The sequence below is a fragment of the Ooceraea biroi genome, chromosome 9 (genome assembly GCF_003672135.1).
Source record: "Ooceraea biroi isolate clonal line C1 chromosome 9, Obir_v5.4, whole genome shotgun sequence".
NCBI classification, from domain to species: Eukaryota; Metazoa; Arthropoda; class Insecta; order Hymenoptera; family Formicidae; genus Ooceraea; species Ooceraea biroi.
In genome coordinates this window covers 102748-121821 of record NC_039514.1, presented here as the reverse complement: position 1 = coordinate 121821, position 19074 = coordinate 102748, and the positions used below count along the sequence as shown (strand labels likewise).

General features: G+C 44.3%; 1 protein-coding gene and 1 long non-coding RNA gene across 8 annotated transcripts in view; one reads left to right on the top strand and one right to left on the bottom strand.

Annotated features, from left to right (window-relative positions):
- The window catches only part of LOC105276093 (platelet binding protein GspB), a 46083-nt gene that overhangs the window by 4786 nt on the left and 22223 nt on the right, over positions 1–19074 (bottom strand). For 2 of the 7 annotated variants that reach the window (XM_011333439.3, XM_026972229.1), the window contains exons 7-11: positions 9767–10010; positions 9327–9547; positions 7998–8196; positions 5746–6087; positions 2215–2472 (exon numbers count right to left, since the gene is read on the bottom strand). In XM_011333439.3, the coding sequence (XP_011331741.3) occupies positions 2215–2472; positions 5746–6087; positions 7998–8196; positions 9327–9547; positions 9767–10010 (1264 nt within the window). Of the gene's footprint in view, positions 1–1208; positions 1354–2201; positions 2473–5745; positions 6088–7997; positions 8197–9326; positions 9548–9766; positions 10011–19074 lie in introns of those variants that run through there. The other 5 variants (XM_026972233.1, XM_026972234.1, XM_026972231.1 and 2 more) reach the window with 5 other exon arrangements.
- On the top strand, positions 10466–14662 carry LOC113562535. Its single transcript, XR_003406960.1, has 2 exons — positions 10466–14163; positions 14266–14662. It is a non-coding gene; the product is annotated as an uncharacterized LOC113562535 (long non-coding RNA).

Genomic DNA, 19074 nt, shown 5'->3' with positions numbered 1-19074 from the left:
CTTCTGTTTCTCGTCTTCCAAATGCAAGTTCCCACAAAAATAAAGATTGTGCGTAACATGTACATACGTAGGCTCACTTTACAGTGATCCTTTACAGCTTCTCTAACGCATAATTCACATTTTTGGAGAACATGTATTTCGAAAGCGATTTCTAAAAATGGAACTTGAATGGAGAAGCATGTTCAATCAATGCTTTGATGCAGCAAGGTAATGTTATCAAGCGATAATGAATGATCTCGCGTGAGAAAATAATTATATCGAACGTGGGAGGACGCTAATTCGTTCTCACTTTCCTCCGTCATCGTCGACGAGAGCCAGAGCGAGAGACGCGTTAAGCACAATGACGTGATGATTGTAAGCAAGCCGTAATGAGCGTGATGATAATGATCGGTGTGACGTATTCCTCGATAACGCATTTATACATCTCCCCCTCCAAATACATTCTTGCTGTCAAAAATTCGCGCACGTTCTTTCCAAAAACTCGTATCAGTGGTGATTTCAAGTCGGTACTCCAAGCAACCACGTAAAAAAAAATAAAAAGCTAGAAAAAAGGAAATGATATAGTTATGTTAAACTTAAGAGAAAACTCTAGAAAGCTAATTAAACAAATCATGAAAGTGAATGGTATTAATTTTCCGAGTGAAAATCATTTTATTTTCAATATTTTTCTATTTTTCTCTAAAAATCTTAAATATATCATACCAACTACTTTAGTAAAGTTACTCAAAGTGTATTACGACATTTACTTGTGAATAAGCACTATATCTCGCGCCGCGAGTGTTGATTACAATTAGAAAAAGCGTCGTGATAACAAATGTAAGTGGGCACAGCAGTGCGTTCGCACAAGGGCAAACCGAATCTGCCTTTCGCCCATCTCACGTGCTATCAAGCTTGATCGTGCACAGAATCACAGGTCCGTCCTTTTCAGCTGCACTTTCCCGATGCGCCCCGCGTTAGAAAAAAGAAATCAGTATGCATATCTGAATGAAGAATAAATGGAAAAATTCTCTAATACCACTTTCCATCCCGACTGCTTCATTGAAGTAAACAGGAACATAACAAAATCGCGGGGAAAGTGTAGGAGGCGCCGCTGAAAGAGGGACAGACTCGTTTGAGAGACAGAGAAAAAAACATACGAGAAAAAGAGAGATAGATAAATAGCGATGAGAGTTTTGTTGATGATTTGTCTTACGATCTCCGTTTCGGCTCGTTATTAATTCATTCGCTCCTAATCATTCGCGCGAGCATAAGCAGCGAGCGGCTGCTGCGTTGGCCGGCCACGGCCAAACTCGTCCTCAGATTCGGGGGTGGCTACGACCCCGCAAGGGGCTTTACACGCCCTTAGGTTCGCCTCTGCAAAGGTGTAAAAGAACGTGAGTTCGGGAGAGGCACTGGCACGCATTATCGCCTCCTCTTCTTCGTGTCGGATGACGGTCTCGTGGCATATATCGGTTGATGATCGAGTCAGAGGGGGAAAAGAGACTAGCCGAGTTAAAAGATATTCGTATTCGTATTCCTCGTACTTTTAGCGACGAATCTGATCGATTAGTAATGAAATTGACAGTGAATCCTTCTTTGACGATTAGTCCGCCGACAATAAGAGTTACTTTTTTTTCGTTCCCTGACGATGTCGGAAATTCAAATATGTTGGGATGTAAGTACATATGACATGATGCATGTAATCTTATGTGGACCATACGTGAACCCGGTCCCATGTTCGAGCGCGATCTCCGCGGGTGAAGGGTGAGGCGAGTGACGACGAGGCGAAGAGAAACGCAAGCTAAGCTCCGCACCGCAAAGCGGAACGTTTGACTAGCTACGTGTACATCTAGGTGTCCCGCTACAGGCGATACGAACGGCGGCAGATTTTCATTGTCCCAACAAGAAAACAAAATGTTAGAAAAAAATTTTCTTAGAAAAGAGACTGTTCAGCAAGAGGATCGCTGCCGATGAAATTTTCGAAAATAAATTAATAAAATTGTAAAGACAAATAAATCTTGAATAAAGTCAAAGAGAGGATGAATGAACCTTCCGACGTAACGTATGTAGGTCCTCGCGGGACAATCGATGCGCACGTTCGCTCTTCGGGGGGAGTACGGTGAAGGAGTTTCGTAAACGGTAAAGAGAAAGAGAGAGAAAGAGAAAGAGAGACTGAGTGTCTCTCTGGTAGGAGAGATTTGCCGATCAGAACGAAAACTTACATAGTCCTCCTACCTTGGAGGTCTTGGCGTAGATCGCTGCAGCTCTTCCCGGCTTTCGCCTGGCCAACGGCGGCGCTCGTATGCCGATGGCGGATGGCGGACGTGGCGGTCACGACGGGTCCCCCCGGGCCAGGACTCGGGGTACGCGACGCGGGTGGCAGTCCCAGGAGGGAGTCAAGTACGTCCTCCAGGGTTGTGGAGCCCGGGCTCGGTTTGTTCCGCAGAAGAGCTGCCGTCGCCATCGCCTCGTCCGTATCGCTCTGGCCCGATCCTGATCATCGGTTTCATGCGGGGGTAAAGAAGAGACAGAGAGGTTTGCGTCATCCTCTTGGCCTCGAAAGTGTATGTGCGTGCGTGTGTGTGCGTGGTGTACGTGTACATGTGTATGTTGCATCAAGATGAGAACGAACTAGTCCATTTTCCCATTTTCTTATTCCGACTCTCCCTTCCTCCCTCACCCGTGATTAATAGCGAAACGATTGCATTCTCATCGTTCCATTTTATTTCCATCCGGTTAATCCTCTTTAGCAACAAGCGTTTCACGTGTATCGTGCGGCGTGTGCGTGTATGTGTTGTAATGAAAATTGGAATAATTCTTTCCGGGTGTTTCCTCCAGGCTGGTCCCGTTAAAGGACAAGGCGATTCCTTCCCCGTGCACCCCGTTAGATTAATTTCGTTAATTGCCCCATGACCTTGATAATGCTTTATCGTTGTATCAAGGAAGACGACGAGCTCATCGCGATCCTCATCAATAATAAATGCGACGGCATAAATATCTCGATGTATTGACCGAGGCCGTGCGTCCTATATCGCGCGGCTCGCGATTCGGCGAGTACATGCACAGTCTGTGTGCCAGATCAAGTCTCAAAATTGCATTAACGCGATCAACGTTCAACGGCATCAATTGTGCTTCACGCGCGCTGTAAGTGCGGCTGTCAAACAATGAATAAAAAAAATCAAGGAATAAAATAATACACAGACACCGACTTTTGAGTTACATCGTGATGAGAAGGAAGCAAATCACTTACCGTGATACAAGCAGAACGTGGTACACAATGTGCTCGAAGTTATAAATAGAGAAACGTTCGTAAAAGTGAGAGCGCGCTGGGTATTTAATTAAATCGGTCATCTTTCCAGGAATACACGCACAAAGTGCGCACACTATACGTACTCATGATGCTCGACATATCGCTATATCTATATAAAATGTTTTTCATCTTCTTTTTGAGAGCTTATTTAATTTTTCTATGATAATTTATCTATTTATCTATAAATCAACCGACTTAATTAAGAACAAAATATGCATACAGGGAACATCATGTACAGATGAACGGAGGATATTCTCCTTCCCTTTGCGGAGAGGAACACAGAGGGATAGTGACAATAATTTATTTGTTGCCAAGGGTAATAATTATGCTCTACAGTGAAATAATAATCGTTGGTGTGTCCGAACAGTAAGTACGGAACCGTTCGAAAAGAGATAGAGATAGAAAGAGACAGAGAGAGAGAGAGAGAGAGAGAGAGAGAGAGAGAGAGAGAGAGAGAGTGAAACAGGTGGGGAGCACCTGGCACGCAGAACCATCATCATGGGACCATCGTTCGTCCCGTTCAATTCGCATGATCAAATTTATTTTTTACAATATTATGCGAGCACGATTATCGATACTAATTACAAAATAAAGATCAATTAAGGCACAGAACGTGGCATGCATGTAGAGAGAGAGAGAGTGGGATGTAGAGAGCGGAAATTGCGCGCGGATGATTCTGCGAACTCTGGAGTCATAATTAAAATAACAACAATAATAATAATACAATTAAAAATGATAATAATTAATAATTATAACAGTAATAATGGTAATAATAATAATAATAATATCAACGCTTGCAACATATAATGAATGGTGTACGCGATTCGCATAAGTAGATAATACACGTGGGTATATGCATATATATACGCACCTGCACGGGTTCTACAGGCATTAACATAAAGTGGACAACTTTACAATAAACATACATAAACGCAAATAGCTACTGTCGGTGGCGGGCGAGGAGAGGGATGGGAGACAGGCAAGTGGGCAAAATCAATCTAAAATTAATGTCGGGAATCATGTCGCACAATAACGGATACGGGAGCGCCATTTAATTATCTTTCTTTTATCAGCGAAAGAGGAGAGAAGAGGCAGCCGAGGGTCGTCGTAATCGCGTAAATAAGTAATAAAGTAAGAAAGTGTACTACAAAAAATCCTTCGCGGCGAAGTCTCTCGCACGAGCGGTGACGAGAGCTGAGAGAAAGAGTGAATATGAGAGAAGAGAGAGAGAGAAAGAAAAAGAAAGAGAGAGACGAGAGAATGCGCATGGAATGGAGAATTTAAACAGTTTTTCGCATTACGCGAAAAGAAATCTGCGAAAAGCGCGACTCGAGAGTGCTTCTCTCGCTCTTTCGACCTTCTCCGTTCTCGAGAAGTAATCCACCCGCGTAAGGTCATCTCGATCGAGTCGAGTTTCGTCAAGTTAATCGTCACCGGGATATCAAACGCAATGAGTTCGTCATTTCTCACTTTGTCATCTCGAGTCTCGCTGTTCGATCTCAAGTCTGAGCGCTTATCCGGGAGTTTCCCTCGCGAGAGCGATTCTCGACACGCGGTAAGGTCTTCCGCGTGAATTAAGTCGGGCATTGTCGCGTAATTCGCGGCGAGTTCAGGTTGTCAAGAGTCTTTCTCGAGGGAGATTCCCAAGTGGATATGCAGTCTTATCATCGCTGCTTCGTGATAAACTACTGAGAACAAGAAAGGAGAGTAACGTCGAGTCGGCTCGAGGCGACTTTGCAAATTAATTGGCTGAGTTCTGGAAGCTCGGTTAAGCCTCGCGCACCTGCGACTCGCCCGAGCGCGCGGCGGGTGCTGACGAGAACGAGGGCGACGAGAGAGATAACGATTATCGATATGTGGGCGTAAGCTCTAATCGCCGTCATGACGAGGATAAAGAGCTCGCGGACCAGAAAGAGGATTATGAGAGCGCCTCCGGGGATTTTGCGTTTCCGAGATGAAAGCGCGACGAGCGAACGTCGCCCCTAAGAGGCATCTAAAGTGTACCGCCGTAAAGAGGGTGCAATGTACAAGACCGAGCGAGTAAATGCAGTACTCTACAATGAATTCAAAAAAGAAAGATAACTTCTATAATGAAAATCTATTATTATACATGGCGGTCTAACTCGATTTTATAGCCACCGTTAGAAATATTTAATTAGTAGAATGTTACAGAAACACCCAGTAATTAAATATTAAAATAATAATATCGATATTATTAAATATCATTATTAATATCGATATCAATCATATTTACACTTTCTTCTAGAATTCTATTAAAACCTGATCACGTTAATCGTCCTATCACGATCAGAGATTCGAGTACTAATCTCCGATCCAAAAGGAAGGCAAGGCCTCGTCCTCGTCAGCATTGCGCGCTCTTCAATAACGGGAAGAGCACCGGAGGTAGCCATGAGTGCCGAAGGTTTCGCGCATCCGCTAGGCGAGCACCAACTCACCGCGGTGATGACGTTGCTGATGTTGCTGTTGCTGACGGTGTTGGTGACGTTGCTGCTGCTGATGATGATGATGATGATGATGATGATGGTAAACGGCGGACGAGGGCGATGGGCCGGCCGAGGACGTCTGATGATGCTGATGACGCACGTCATCCCGGCTAGGCGTCAGATCCAGGTAGAGGCCAGACGCAGCCGAGTCCTGGCAGCTGCAGGACTCGGTGCCGGCGGCGTTGCAACAGTCACCGGCCTCCTGATCGGTCGTCAGGCTCATCGGCGTCTCCGGCGAGTCCACGGGACGCGTGCCAACAAACGAGCTCTCCATCCAGCACAGCTTCACGCTCCCTTCAGAGTTGCCGGCACAAATGCGATAGAGCGATTAGGCCTGGGTCATCAGTGACCCTTTGAGGCGTCACACAATCTTTTTCTATCCTACTTTTTTTCCCGGGAAATCTTCTATTTGAATGATTCATTTTGAAAAACGTGATTGCGTGTCTTAGGGGACTTCGTTCAACTCTAAGGTAAATCCAAGGTAAGGTAAGATTCACGCGAACGAGAAATTTATTTTCAAGAGATCTTCGACGAGTCTAACGACGTTTCATGCGCAGTAACACCGTTAACGTATTCGCGAAATGGATTCCCGCGACAGATAGTTGCTGATTAAATAACTATGCCGCGTCCTTAAGCGCTCAACTACCGTGAAGAAGAAGTTACTATGCATACACACACGTTAGGTAACATTGCGGAGAGATTTATAATCCCTCATTAAGACTCTCCCGACGATTAGGATCCAACGATGCGGGCATCAACTGTTTTTTTATTAGCTACGTAATCGCTTTAAGTAGCGAAGGTATAACATGTGGATATGAGAATAACGAAGGAAGCTAAAAATAAGTCCAAGTAGACTGAATAATACAATGTACGCGAGTTCGATCCTAATATATCCGATTACGTTTTAATTTTGCACAATATCTGTATGAATAATACTTTTACAACTATTTCGAAGAGTAGTCTCTTGGTAAAGCCCTCAAGTAAGTCTTATTAATAGCACAAACCACATGAGAAATATCTGAGAAGTAAGCGACAAGTCATAAATTTACTGTCCATTACATTATTAGTATAAATTAGTGTAAATCAGTACAAATTAGTAGTTGTTAGTACTAATGTCAGTATAACAAGCTAGTTAAAAGGCGTATCACAGCAGCACCAGTTAAGAAATTTTTGTTACGGACGGTCGGATTTACCGGAGTTTCAGTCGATAGGACGGATCTTTTCGCAATCACGACGTATAAAATCTATCGATTTGCTCTTCATTTTGATTCATTTCAGATTACGTCTCGGTGAGTCGCGCGACGTGAGGGAGCGAGAGAAGTGTACGATTTTCAGGGTGATCTATTTCGGTGGTTGCAGCAACGGGATTTATCGAAATAGCGGCGATTCGTTCGATAATCAGCTCGCGAATCACAGCGGGATTGTTCGAGCCGAGAAGATCGCGATCTGCCAACTGTGCTGACCACGTGTCGGCTAATATCGTAACTCTGTACAACGTGTTTCAATTCGAAACATACTTTCGTGGATCTTTTTACTGCGTGCTATTCTGCAATGTGAAATAATATCTTAAAATAACGTTAATGAACAATCTTTTATGAAAATTATGTGATCGATTTTTGATTGAAATTGAAAAGTACTGTCGCGCCTGTAAACTTATCCCAACTGCAATATGTTTATGAATATTCTAAGTGAGTACAAGAATAACATGATAATTCTGATAGGGTAAAATAAATATAACACGTAAGTGCTTTCAACATTAAGTAATTCAGGTTTAAATAAAGAATTTTAAGGGTGCTTGATGTACGAAACAGATGAATGGATAAATCCTAAAAGAATTATACTTAAGATAAGAGGAGACTTTTTAATGAACAGGAAACTTCGTTCGTCAAATTAATCCGCCAGAACTCTCAAAATCCTTTCGATCTGAAGAAAACCGGGGCGGAAGGAGACATAGAGAAAAATGTTAAAAACCGACCTGTTTTGACCTCAGCGATGCGATGAGCCAGTTGATGCATACAGAGACAAAGAGAGAAACAGAGACAGAGAGAAAAAGAGAGGCAGCTTGCAAAAGGAGATAAAAAAAAGACATTAAGAAAATAGGAAAACTCAAAATTACCTTCGTGACGGAGAGCAAAGGTGATGGTGGTTGTGATGTTGGTGGGATGGTGTTTTTTTTTTGTGGCTGGGGGTGATTTAGTGCTCACCTCTGGGGCTGGTAGACCTCGCACCGCCCCTATCGTCCCAATCTTCAGGTCGAGATCGGGGCGAGAGCCTGCCACCTCCACCGACTTCTTGGCCGCTCTGAACGTAATGCACAATGGCCGATGTCACCTCCTTTATCGAATTTCGCACCTCCAGCTGCTGATTCGTTGTCTGCTGCTGCTGTTGTTGCTGCTGCTGTTGCTGTAAAACGAAATTAAATCAATACCTAGACATTACCAGATATTCATCGTCGGTTATCAAATAATAATCATATATTTTAATTATCTGACGATGATACAAGATACAGATCAATAGATAATCTGTAATTGTAATTTTTTAATTATGTTAAAAAGCACTGAGTTATTTTTAATAATTAATAACTATCATCTGATTAATCGCTATAATAACTTTATAATAATTTTATTACGCAGTTATTTCTCAATAATCGATCTCTATCCTACATAACAAGTTTTTCATAATTTCATAATTGTTTGAAATTATCATAAGCAAAAAAATCCTCTTAATCTCTATCCTATACGTAACAAGTTTTTCACAATTTCATAATTGTTTGAAATTGTCATAAGAAAAATACTCTACAACTACGATAAATCTCTGAAAAAGCTGTTCGAGTATTTGTACATGTCTCTGGAGAAATCGCGAAAGATACGCGACGACGGGACGGCGAGAAGCTTTCCTGCCAGAATTTCTAATTTTAGAAAGCGCCAGAGAGACGCGCTTGCGCGCCGTCCGTGAAAATTAAAAATAAATTACACAAAGAATAAGATGCAAGCCTCGTAGGCGGTGGGAACGAAAAGGTCGCGCTTGCAGGGTCATGCACGGTCGTGTCGTTTGATTCGAGGCCGGATCTTGCTCTTGGTGTCTGCGAATGTACGCACAAATAGCGCTCGGGAACGCATACGGATTTATGCATCCATGAATATCGATTTGCGAGCGTGCCGGGACGTCGAAGCTGCCGACGTAAAGAAAATCGTGACGTCGACAACGGTGACGTCAATGATTTTCCAACGTAACACTTTTCAATTTAGCCTGCACAACGCATTTACGGGTAATTAGACATAGAGTAATCACGTTCATCAACGTCCGGAGGGAGAGAAACTCTGCAATCGATATTACGCAAATTCTAATTTTATCTCGTGCCGGAGTCGATTGATTCCGTCAGGCTTTGATAAGATTGATTTCACAATGCATACTTACATTTTTCTGTATTGCATCAAGAAATAATTAAAAACAAGATCAGAGAAATTAGTGAGAGAAAACGAGAAAGTTTGAAAAAATGATCAAAAGATTCTTTTTTCTCGTCACACATTTACCTTGTTTGCTGCCTGCAGCTGAGGAAGAATACCCTGAGCAAGACGTTCTGCCGGCGTGCGTGGGTTCGTCAGTCGTTCCTGCGAACGCCAGCCCAGATAGGGCTGCCGATGGTTGAAGGACGACCTGGCCGAACTCGCGGGTGAACTGCCGGCACTGTTCAGCAAGCTGGTGCTCCATCTCGAAAATACGGGGGGCGTGGGACTGGGACTCAGAAGGACACCTGCAATATTAAACATTATACTCATCTTCTACATAGCTAAAAATATTATAAAAATTTAAAATCGCATATTAAATATTCTTTTCAAAGAGTTTTCTTCAAAATTTCTTCAATTTTTTAGAAAATTTTATACACATTTAATAAAATAAATCTGAATAATAAATCGAACAATTAATTGTGTAGCCAATTGAATAATCGAGTCCGTCAAAGCTGGCACTTAACCTGTGGTCGGCTGTCGGTTGGAAGACGACGAGAGGGACGACAAAGAGGTGGTCTTGGAGCCGAGAGCGCGCCATCCTCCATGCTGCGACGCATCGGAGTGTCTCTTCAGCCGGAATCCATCACGAGCAGCAGGCGAATTCTTGTACCAGTCGGGTACGTTGAGCCGTTGCAGGGACCTTTGCACCCTGAGCTCATGCTCGCTCGGCACGCGCTCGCCCACCTTCTGCAACTCATTCTCCGGCGGCTGCAACGACAAACCAATCGACATTAATTTATCTGCAATTTACCTTGATCTCAGGAGTCTTGCGTGATTAATGAAGGTTTCACGCAATATGTTTTGTGCGTGTCTGTGACATACATTTACGCATTTACGCCTAAGTAACTAATCTAGCTCCTAGAAAAACATCTCCCTCGAAATTTTCGTTAGGGATAATCGATCTTGGTGAGAAGGAGGACGCGACCGTTTTGGAACATCCGGTAACTTGTGGCACACATGGAACGTGGTATAGTCGTGCGAAGCAACGTGCGAGACACATTGATCCGTTGTTGTTGCGAAAGTTTTCAGGGACAAACCTGCGCCAAGGTGGACGCGACGAGTTCCTCGTCGCAGCTCCTCGTCGCGAACTCGACCAAAATTCGACACGCCGCGCTATTAACGAGCTCGTGAGCCGTCATCGTCAAGTGGCTCGCCCGTAGCCCGGCGTTTCGCTCTACAATGCGAGGATGCGAGTCCCCCTTGAGACTTGCGTCATGGGCAAGCACCGACGATCTGGGAATGACATCGCATTTTATTCACCCGCTTCTATTTTCAGAGCGTTTTCGACAGAGCTAAAGCTACAGTCCAGGTGCAGCCGCTCGTCAATTCTTTCGGCGCACGCTACGAGTTAAGTTCCATTTTCAATCCAATTTGATCTGATTTCATTCAGCGAGCGAATCGTATCTTTTGTCTAAATACGTTTCCGCTGAAATTTTCACTTTTGGGAAAAAATTGACGTTAGTGATACGAACTTTGGCAGATGACCAAGTGTATTATGTGAACGCCTGGAGCGTTAGCTGCTCCTTCGTGCCTTTCATTGTGTCTCAACTTGAACGCTAATCGCGCGAGGGCCACGTAACGGCGGATGTGCGCACGGCAAACGCGCGTGTGATTTTCATGCGCGGGATCTAACGGGACCGAGTCAGAAAGCGAACGGCTTCCACGTTTCTCTTCGTCTTCGTCGTCATTGCGCGAGGGAGTGGTTCAAGACACGCGCGCGTGCACGCGCGCATACGTGTACATAAGGAAAACATTTCTCGACATATCAAGGATCGAAAAATTTCCCCTCGCTTCACAAATATTTCTTCAGCCCGTAAACGCCTTTCTCCAAGACGTTCCATCATCTTGAGAGTGGAATCTGGAGTACCCTCAGTCTCGACGTTAATGCTCGTCGAAATCGCATCAGTACACCACTCTCTCTCCTCAAATTTTATCCTTTGACACATTGCTTCTGATTAGAGCTAAGTAATTTCGTGGATATTAATATGTAACGGAAGGCAAGAGGATCGAGGACAGAATTCTCGAGATTTTCCAATCCCGTGGTGACACTAACGAAACGGGCCACACCACCACATTAGTGGTGGTGTAGGTTTCGGAGTACGAGGCCAAGGCTGAATCGGGCAACGCAGAAGCGTTTCGTGTGCGGAAACGTGAGGGACGTTTACGTAATGAAGTGCCAGGAGGAGTGGACGAGAGAGACACTCTCGTTGCGGGATCAATTTCGTGAGCACCGCGTGAATTTTTGATAAAGCAGACCAAAGTTGCTGCGAGTGTCCAAACAAGATTCACCATGACACGATGAACATAAGCTGCTAATGCAATCGTCAATTAAGGAATCCGTTTTACATTAGTCCACAAATTTCCTTTATCATCCAGTACCGGAGTCTCTTTTGCAATAATTAACAATTAAGGAAGCGCACTGAGGCGAAGCTACATTACATGTATCTAAGAAATCAATCAGATTACCATACAATGAAAAGAAAACAAGTTCAGCCGAAGTGGAATCAGGGTGACACTAAAACTCCGTATTCCGATCTAAAAAAACAAAGAACGCCAAGGTTCGATATCGCATTGCGAGTCGGACACGCGTTGCGCAATGAATATCTCGGGTGTCGGAGACGCAACGGCCGCTAATTTTAATTGCGACCGCCCGTCGTTTCCTTCGCCACGTCATCGCGTTGCCCTCGTTCAATTGACGGTGAATTGGGGGAAAGTCACGTTGAAAACGAGACATGGCGTGCATCCGCTATTAGGCGGCCAAAGACCCCGCCGCTGCCTTCCTCGCTCCGAATACGTGTGCATATAGATTGCATCGATATGCACACGTATTCCAGACGTATCTGTGAATAAAATCGATATTCTCCCATAGAACGCACATCTGAGAATCTCAGAAAGATATTTCCTGAGATATCTGAGAAAGATATGGTATTGAAATACTCAGTTGTTCGCACGTCATCTATCTTTTTTTTGGTAAAGAATAACATGCAATTTTTATTGTTCTCAGAACTGAAATTGTAATATACATTAAAATGCATAATCTTTGATCGAAATAAATCCAAATCAATCCTCAATTACCAAATTAAAAATTAATTCTGAAAGCAGATTCTGGGTCTGATATTTTCGACATTATGCGCTTTTGAAGAGTTTAATCTAAATTCGATCTTCAACTATCAAAATAAAAATTAATTCTGGGAGTAGATTCAGGGCTTGATAATTCTCTCGATTCTATGCGTTGTGAAAAGGCATTCACTTTGCCCGCTGCCTCGTGGTAAAACGTCAACAATCGTGTTAACTATTTGTCGAATTTTTGCAAGCGCACAGGCACGCGATGCAATCTCATGGATATAATTCTCGGGGCAACGAAGTCGTAGGCTTATAGATTATGAAAGAAAACCAGAAACTCCCCTATATCAAGACCCACCGTCTTTTACCAGCATTCATTGTTAACCGGCATCGATTGCAATTGTTTTCGAAGGCTGGCCTTAATAATGCATCCACCCACCCGACTCCATAGAGGAAGTTGCGGAACTTTTCCTTAGGCCGTTCGGAAGTTGGAAATCGCAAACGTATGGAATCACCTTGTGCGTCTAAATAATTTCTGCTGCCTTATCGCAGAAATGTGCGGCTGAAAGTGTGTTACGTTGGCGAACTGTGTCAGGAAAATGAATAACTGGAATGGGACCGCACACGGAGCGGCCGATAACAGCGGAGCTAAAAGCGGGACGAAACTCGCGAAACTGCGTTATATTATTCAGGCTACAGGCTTTCAGGCGTATAAATAGAAACTGAAATATTATTGCATAAGCGTAATTAAATAACGTCCCGTTTTAAAAAGAGGAGAAACAAAACGGGAGAGATACGAGAAAGATACGAGAGACCCATTTCTTCTTTTTCTCGACTCTATAATCGTCGAGACCACTGCTCTCTCGGTCTTAATGTTACACATTATTTTAAGCATCTTTCACATCGGTTTTCAATTCTTACGGTGCTGTTCGTTGGAGTAAATGCCTCGACTAAAATACCGTCTGCACACAACTGCGCATTGCGCGATTCGCATATGCGTCACGTATGTGCCTGCCGCCTAGAAAGTCGCGTATGCAAATGCACGCGGACAGACGCGCGTGCTCATAAATACGTGCGAACGGTTCGACTTCGCGGGAACAAAAAGTCATCGTTTTATTAGACGAGAAGAGTTAGCCAAGGGGAATCTGCAAGCCACGTGCAGTCTTTGTTTTACAACTTTCTAGTACGGAGGGTTCTCGCGTTCATTGACGCGGACTCATGTCCGGCTGTCACGATGACCGCGCATCGCGATCAATTGGAGAACGCTGAACCTTCCTCGATGTAATGCACGGGCAGTAAACCTACAATCGACATTAAAATATAATTATTGCACGTGCTTCCAGTCTCTATGACAATGAATTCGTTTGCAAAATGCATTCATCTTATTGAAAAAATAATAGTAAGCCGTTAACTTACGTTTAACTTACTCGCGGATTCAGTTAAACGTAAAATTGCCGGTACAGCTCGCAATTACAATCATTACTCGGCCTTCGCAAACGCTTTGTGTGAATGGATACGGTCCCTGGACGTTTACGACACTGCACGTGGCGCAGTCCGTCGTGGATACACGTGGGCACGAAGGGCGCCCACACGTCGTGGATTCTCGCGCGGCCTTCGACTCTCGACTGCCTGCTACGGGTGTATTAACGTTTCGCGCAACTGCCTCTTTCTTTCTCCACACGCCCAGTGCTTGAGCGATCTACGCAATTGACGCCGCAATTTCGCGGGTTCAGCGATCCCGGAGAAAATTGCGATAAGATGTCGGTTTATTCTACCGCTAATTCTCGAGACTCTCTCAGTACGCGCAGTTTTTCGTAAAAAGCGTTACGATTATTGATTTAATGTTTTTAGATATTTCGCGAAGCAAACGAGTCGTTACTAAAAAGTTCTCATTTTGTAGGGAAAGGTATCCCACTTTTAGTTTTGCTTTTAGCCGACTTTACTCCTAATCGGATATAGGCTTCCAGAACGAAACTCGGTGAACGAGACGATCCACTTTCAAGCTGTCGCACGGATTAAAAGCCACTCCTCATGCGGTGAAGCCGCTTCCCCTATTATATGCCAAGATCTTTCACCCAAAATAGGGTGCCGAAGTAGGTCAAACACAACGACGAGGGATGGCTGACGAAGGGTCAGCAGCTTCTGGACAGTCATCGATAACTGAGCATTGTATTCTACTGATTAAAACTAAAACATAAATTGTTCTTATTTTGTAAAAATTGTATACGCACACGTGTGCTGCAATTTAGAGAGATAATAAAGAAATAACTCTGCTGTGTTTTTTGTACAATGATTATAAATTTTATTTTATTTCTTTCTTGATTTGCTTTCTCATTTTTCGTAAAAATAAATTCAGATATATGCATCGTTTATTTCTATTTCATAGATCTTTCCATTCAAATACTCGGATATTTCTCCGCTTACTCGAAGTCACGTTGCTCTAAAATTATTGTATAACGACTAACACTTACATAATGGCACCAATAGGCGTCTAGTTAGTGGAATGCCAACTCCTTTCCCGATCTCGACATACCAATTGCAGTGTACGCGTGTGGGATGCATACGGGTGCGTGCAGGTGTACCGAGAGAGAGGAAGAGAGAAAGAGAGACTCCGAATCGATTTGCAAGAACCTACACGCGGCACAATTTCCGAGTCGAGTCCCGGCTCCGAGATGAAATGAGATGAGACGGCAGAACGCTGGCACGGCTCGCGACGTTTTTCGCAAACGAACCGGAAGCGCTGGCCTGAGAGCGCGGCGAGCTGTCGAGGATCCCGTAACACGAGAGAAGCGTCTGAGAGGAATCTCGAGACACTCGGAGAGCTATTCGAGAAGCTCAACGCCAAGAAATCGAATTTAACGCGAGAAAATCCAATTGGATCGTATTAGTCTTCTGGATCGGTTTCAAGAATTAATCATGCCGTTTCCGGTTCACGTTTTTTCAACGAGGTACGCGACGGTGAATATTAGCGTGAAAGACGGTCACTTCTCGACAGATTCCAACAAGTCAGCCACGAAGCTATCGATCGCGATGGCATATTCATCGGATGCAAACACGGGATTCCACGTGATTCGTTGACTTTACCGTGACCCGCTTATAATCCGTTCCTCGTCCCAAGACAATGGACTTTATCGCCTGTCTGCGACCGTTTCAGCAATATCGTTCCTCAAACGTGTCAGTCTTTCTGAAGAATATTCAACAGAAATCTCGAAAATTTCGATGGGACATGTCTAAGATGAAACTTTTACAGAATGGAGTGGAAATTGAAGTCTCCAGGCGCGGATTGCGATTTCCTGTGCGCCTTTTCCGGTATCGAGTGACCGAACACCCGACAACGGAATTTAACGGTGCTACGATCGACGCACGATTAAACTCGGTTTCGTTTCGCGTCGGCGAAGTGGACTCTTCGCACGATGGCACACGGCGGTCGCACAACTGGGTGATAAATATTAATCAAGAATCCACATCGCGTCGTGCCACGAGTGTTTGAACGCAAAGTGTCATGGCCATCGTCGGGAAGGGAAATAAACATCAACGACTCTCGATTCCCGCTTCCATAAGGCGGCTCAAAATTACTCAGATGATTAATACTTTGAATAATGCAGATACCTGCGACTCAACGTCATCCTCGGAATGGCGCGAAGATAATCGCAATCCTTTTACCGTCCCGATATCTACGACGCAATCTTAAAGAAGCCATCGAACCGTGAGCGACATTAATTTTAAAATATTGGTGCAATTTTATGATATAAATTACAGATGTAACATATCTATAATAATATCTAATAATTATTATTAACATAATGACATAATACGATAACATTTCCATATTTTAAAAGTAACGAAAATATTTCTTCAGAATCTGCTGAAAAATTTCAAAGCCATCGTGTTCAAAATTCATGCAAAATTTGGATCTTCCTCGAAATGTAAAAAGATTCAATGATATTGAAAAGATTAAGTAATCATTCTCCCGTGGGATAAAAATCGAATAAGAGCGACTTCGCTTTGGGTATCAACGTGGCACAGATCTGCATGCTGATCGCGTCGTGGGCAGCGGGCTCTCCGCCGAGCGGAGTGCACGAAGCGGAATGGGAGAGATTGGCTTTTACACGCTCGTATGTGGAAGCGCGCGTATCACGACGACGAAGCGTAACGCGCGTACACACGAAGAAACGGAATGTACGTACACGCAGAGCGAGCCGCTGATGGTGTTGGTCGATCAATAATGCCACGCTGGTGGAAGCAAGATGAGAGGAGGAAGTGCTGAAGAGTACAAGAGGAGGACGGGAAAGAGGTAGGACGAGGCATTGTTCAAGCCATGGACACACTGGACCGATATTTGCGCGTCGCGCGCTCCAGAAATTCGCCTGGCCGTGTTCAGGATTTCCTCGCTGATCCACCGTTTGTTGGCCCTTTCTCTTCCTTCACCCTTCAAATCGCTCGAAATTAATTGCGGGTGTGTTACGTCGTGTTCATTACAGCATGTTCATTACAGCAGGGCTAATTGGCGCTTTTATAGAAAGCGAATAGTCGCGATACTCATTGTTTTGCTCTATACAGATACCTTCAATACTATATGCTTTCAAGTACTTTGAATAGTATCTCGGTATTCGAAGCTGTTGAGCAAGTAGTTAAAGATGATACTTGGTCTATCTTAAACTAACCTTAGACAAGAAAAGAGCTTCAACTTTTTTGCAGATCCAGTTATTTCGCGGCATAATGGCTTAATAATCTTCTATTTGCTACATAATGGCCTGAGAGCAGTGTTCTGAAATTATTACAAAGCGGCATAAAAATAATTCTCTGAAGTTACGGCACACTTGCAGCAGCCTCTCTTGTCGTGTCGGAGACTTCATTGCTGCTATCTTCCAGCAATAAGGCATCGCCACGATGCGCACGTGTGATATTTTTATCCAAACGTCTATCGATTATCTCCCGTAACAATGTGCGAAAGCACCCTGAGCCGGGGTCAATCGTCAATCGACTTGAGTCCGCATTTCGGGAAATGTCATTTTTATCTCGACCCGTCAAATCATTCAATCTCGTCGGGACTGAATCCACGAATCGTTGCAGGTCTTCAAAGGTATTCGCGGACGGCGATCAAAGCGCTTCTGCGTTCGGTTCACCTCCTCCTCCTCCTCCTCCTCTTCTTCTTCTTCGGGGTGGTCCTCTTTGTAGAGGCGACACTTTGTCGAGCCTGCTCCCTTTCTTCCTGTCTGTCGACTCCGGAAGAATGCGCATAAGGGTTATCGACCTGTCGCGGGATTCCACCCCTCCTCTTGCCGCCCTCCGAATTTCTTTCTCCGAAAACGTTCGCTTCTCTCTTCGTCGTGTCTCGTTACGTAATAAGCAAGATAGAAAAAAGGGACGCTTGAAAACGGAAAAAGGAACGAGAAGACATGGAAAGGGAGGAAATGGAGCAAAAGGGCGAACGATGAGCATACATGCGAAGGAGACCGATTGGCGACGAGCCTGACTGTGTTGGAATACCGAATAGGAACGACCATCGCACAAAATCGTCGCGTGCACGTACATTTTGGAGATTCCTCGAGTTAAATCGACGATTGAGAAGAAAGAAGCACAGAAATCGCGCGTACCCGCGTACGCACTGTTGTATGACTTTCCGGTTTCCCGAGAAGTGCAAGAGAAGACTGCTAGCAAAGGGGGTCACTGTATTAGAAATTTGCCACGAGTGTAATTTTCACGTTACCGGGGTAATCCGACCGGGTCTCTTTCTCTCTTGATTATTCTTATTTCACTCGTTCTTTCCCACGCTCTTTCCCTCGAGAAGTCTCGTAACCGCGCGTTCGGATGTGCGTCCCTCTCGCGAAAATCTTCATCACAATTGTCGTCATTGTTGCTTTAGTCATCAACGACAGTAAATGGAAGCAGAATGGTTTTCGACCATTACGGCTTGGCCGTATAGTTCGGTCATAGAAGCATATAGCTGGTCATCTAAACGTTAATCAAGCCGATCGAAACGTGTGCAGAGAAATGTGTGCGTGAAGAGGAAGGGCGTGATCCAAAGCCTGCAGGGTTAACGGTCTTCATTACGCGTGTCTCCGCTCAAGAGGCTTGTACAGAACGAACGATCGAGGCTCCCACGACGCGCGTTGCCGATCATCGAGCGGGGACCGTCCTATGAAGCGTAACCCCGTGACCGCCGACCCTTATTAAAGCCACGTTCCTCTTACACTCGGCTAGGTCACGTACATGGTGTCCCGAAAGTGCAAGACCGGTCTTGCTGTTGCTTCGCTTAGGCAAATAACGTATTAAATTTGAAAAACTCAATCAAACTTTTAAATTAGTTTTAGGAAAGAAAGAGATGAGCGTATTACATGATTAATATGAGCCACGTGGCTTCAAGAATTCACGGTGACGCAAATAAAAATTTGTCTAAAGTCATCACGCAGTAGAACGCATCGTGCCTTTGACGATGTTGAAAAGGTCGACGTAGCCGATCGTTCATTTAGCATAATGTCAAAGTTTGCTCATCGTGCGGTTGGCGACAAAACGGAAAATCGATTCTCTGGACCGAGACCAGGACGAGATTGCCGCGGCAATAATTATATCACGTGTGCAACGTGTGCGCGGTGGGATCGATGTCTCTATCTTTCGCGAACATGTAACCGAGCCACGAAAAGCACACCGAGGAGAAAGCAGAACTAATAGAGAGCAAGAAAGAGAAAGAGAAAGAAAATGGAGAAAC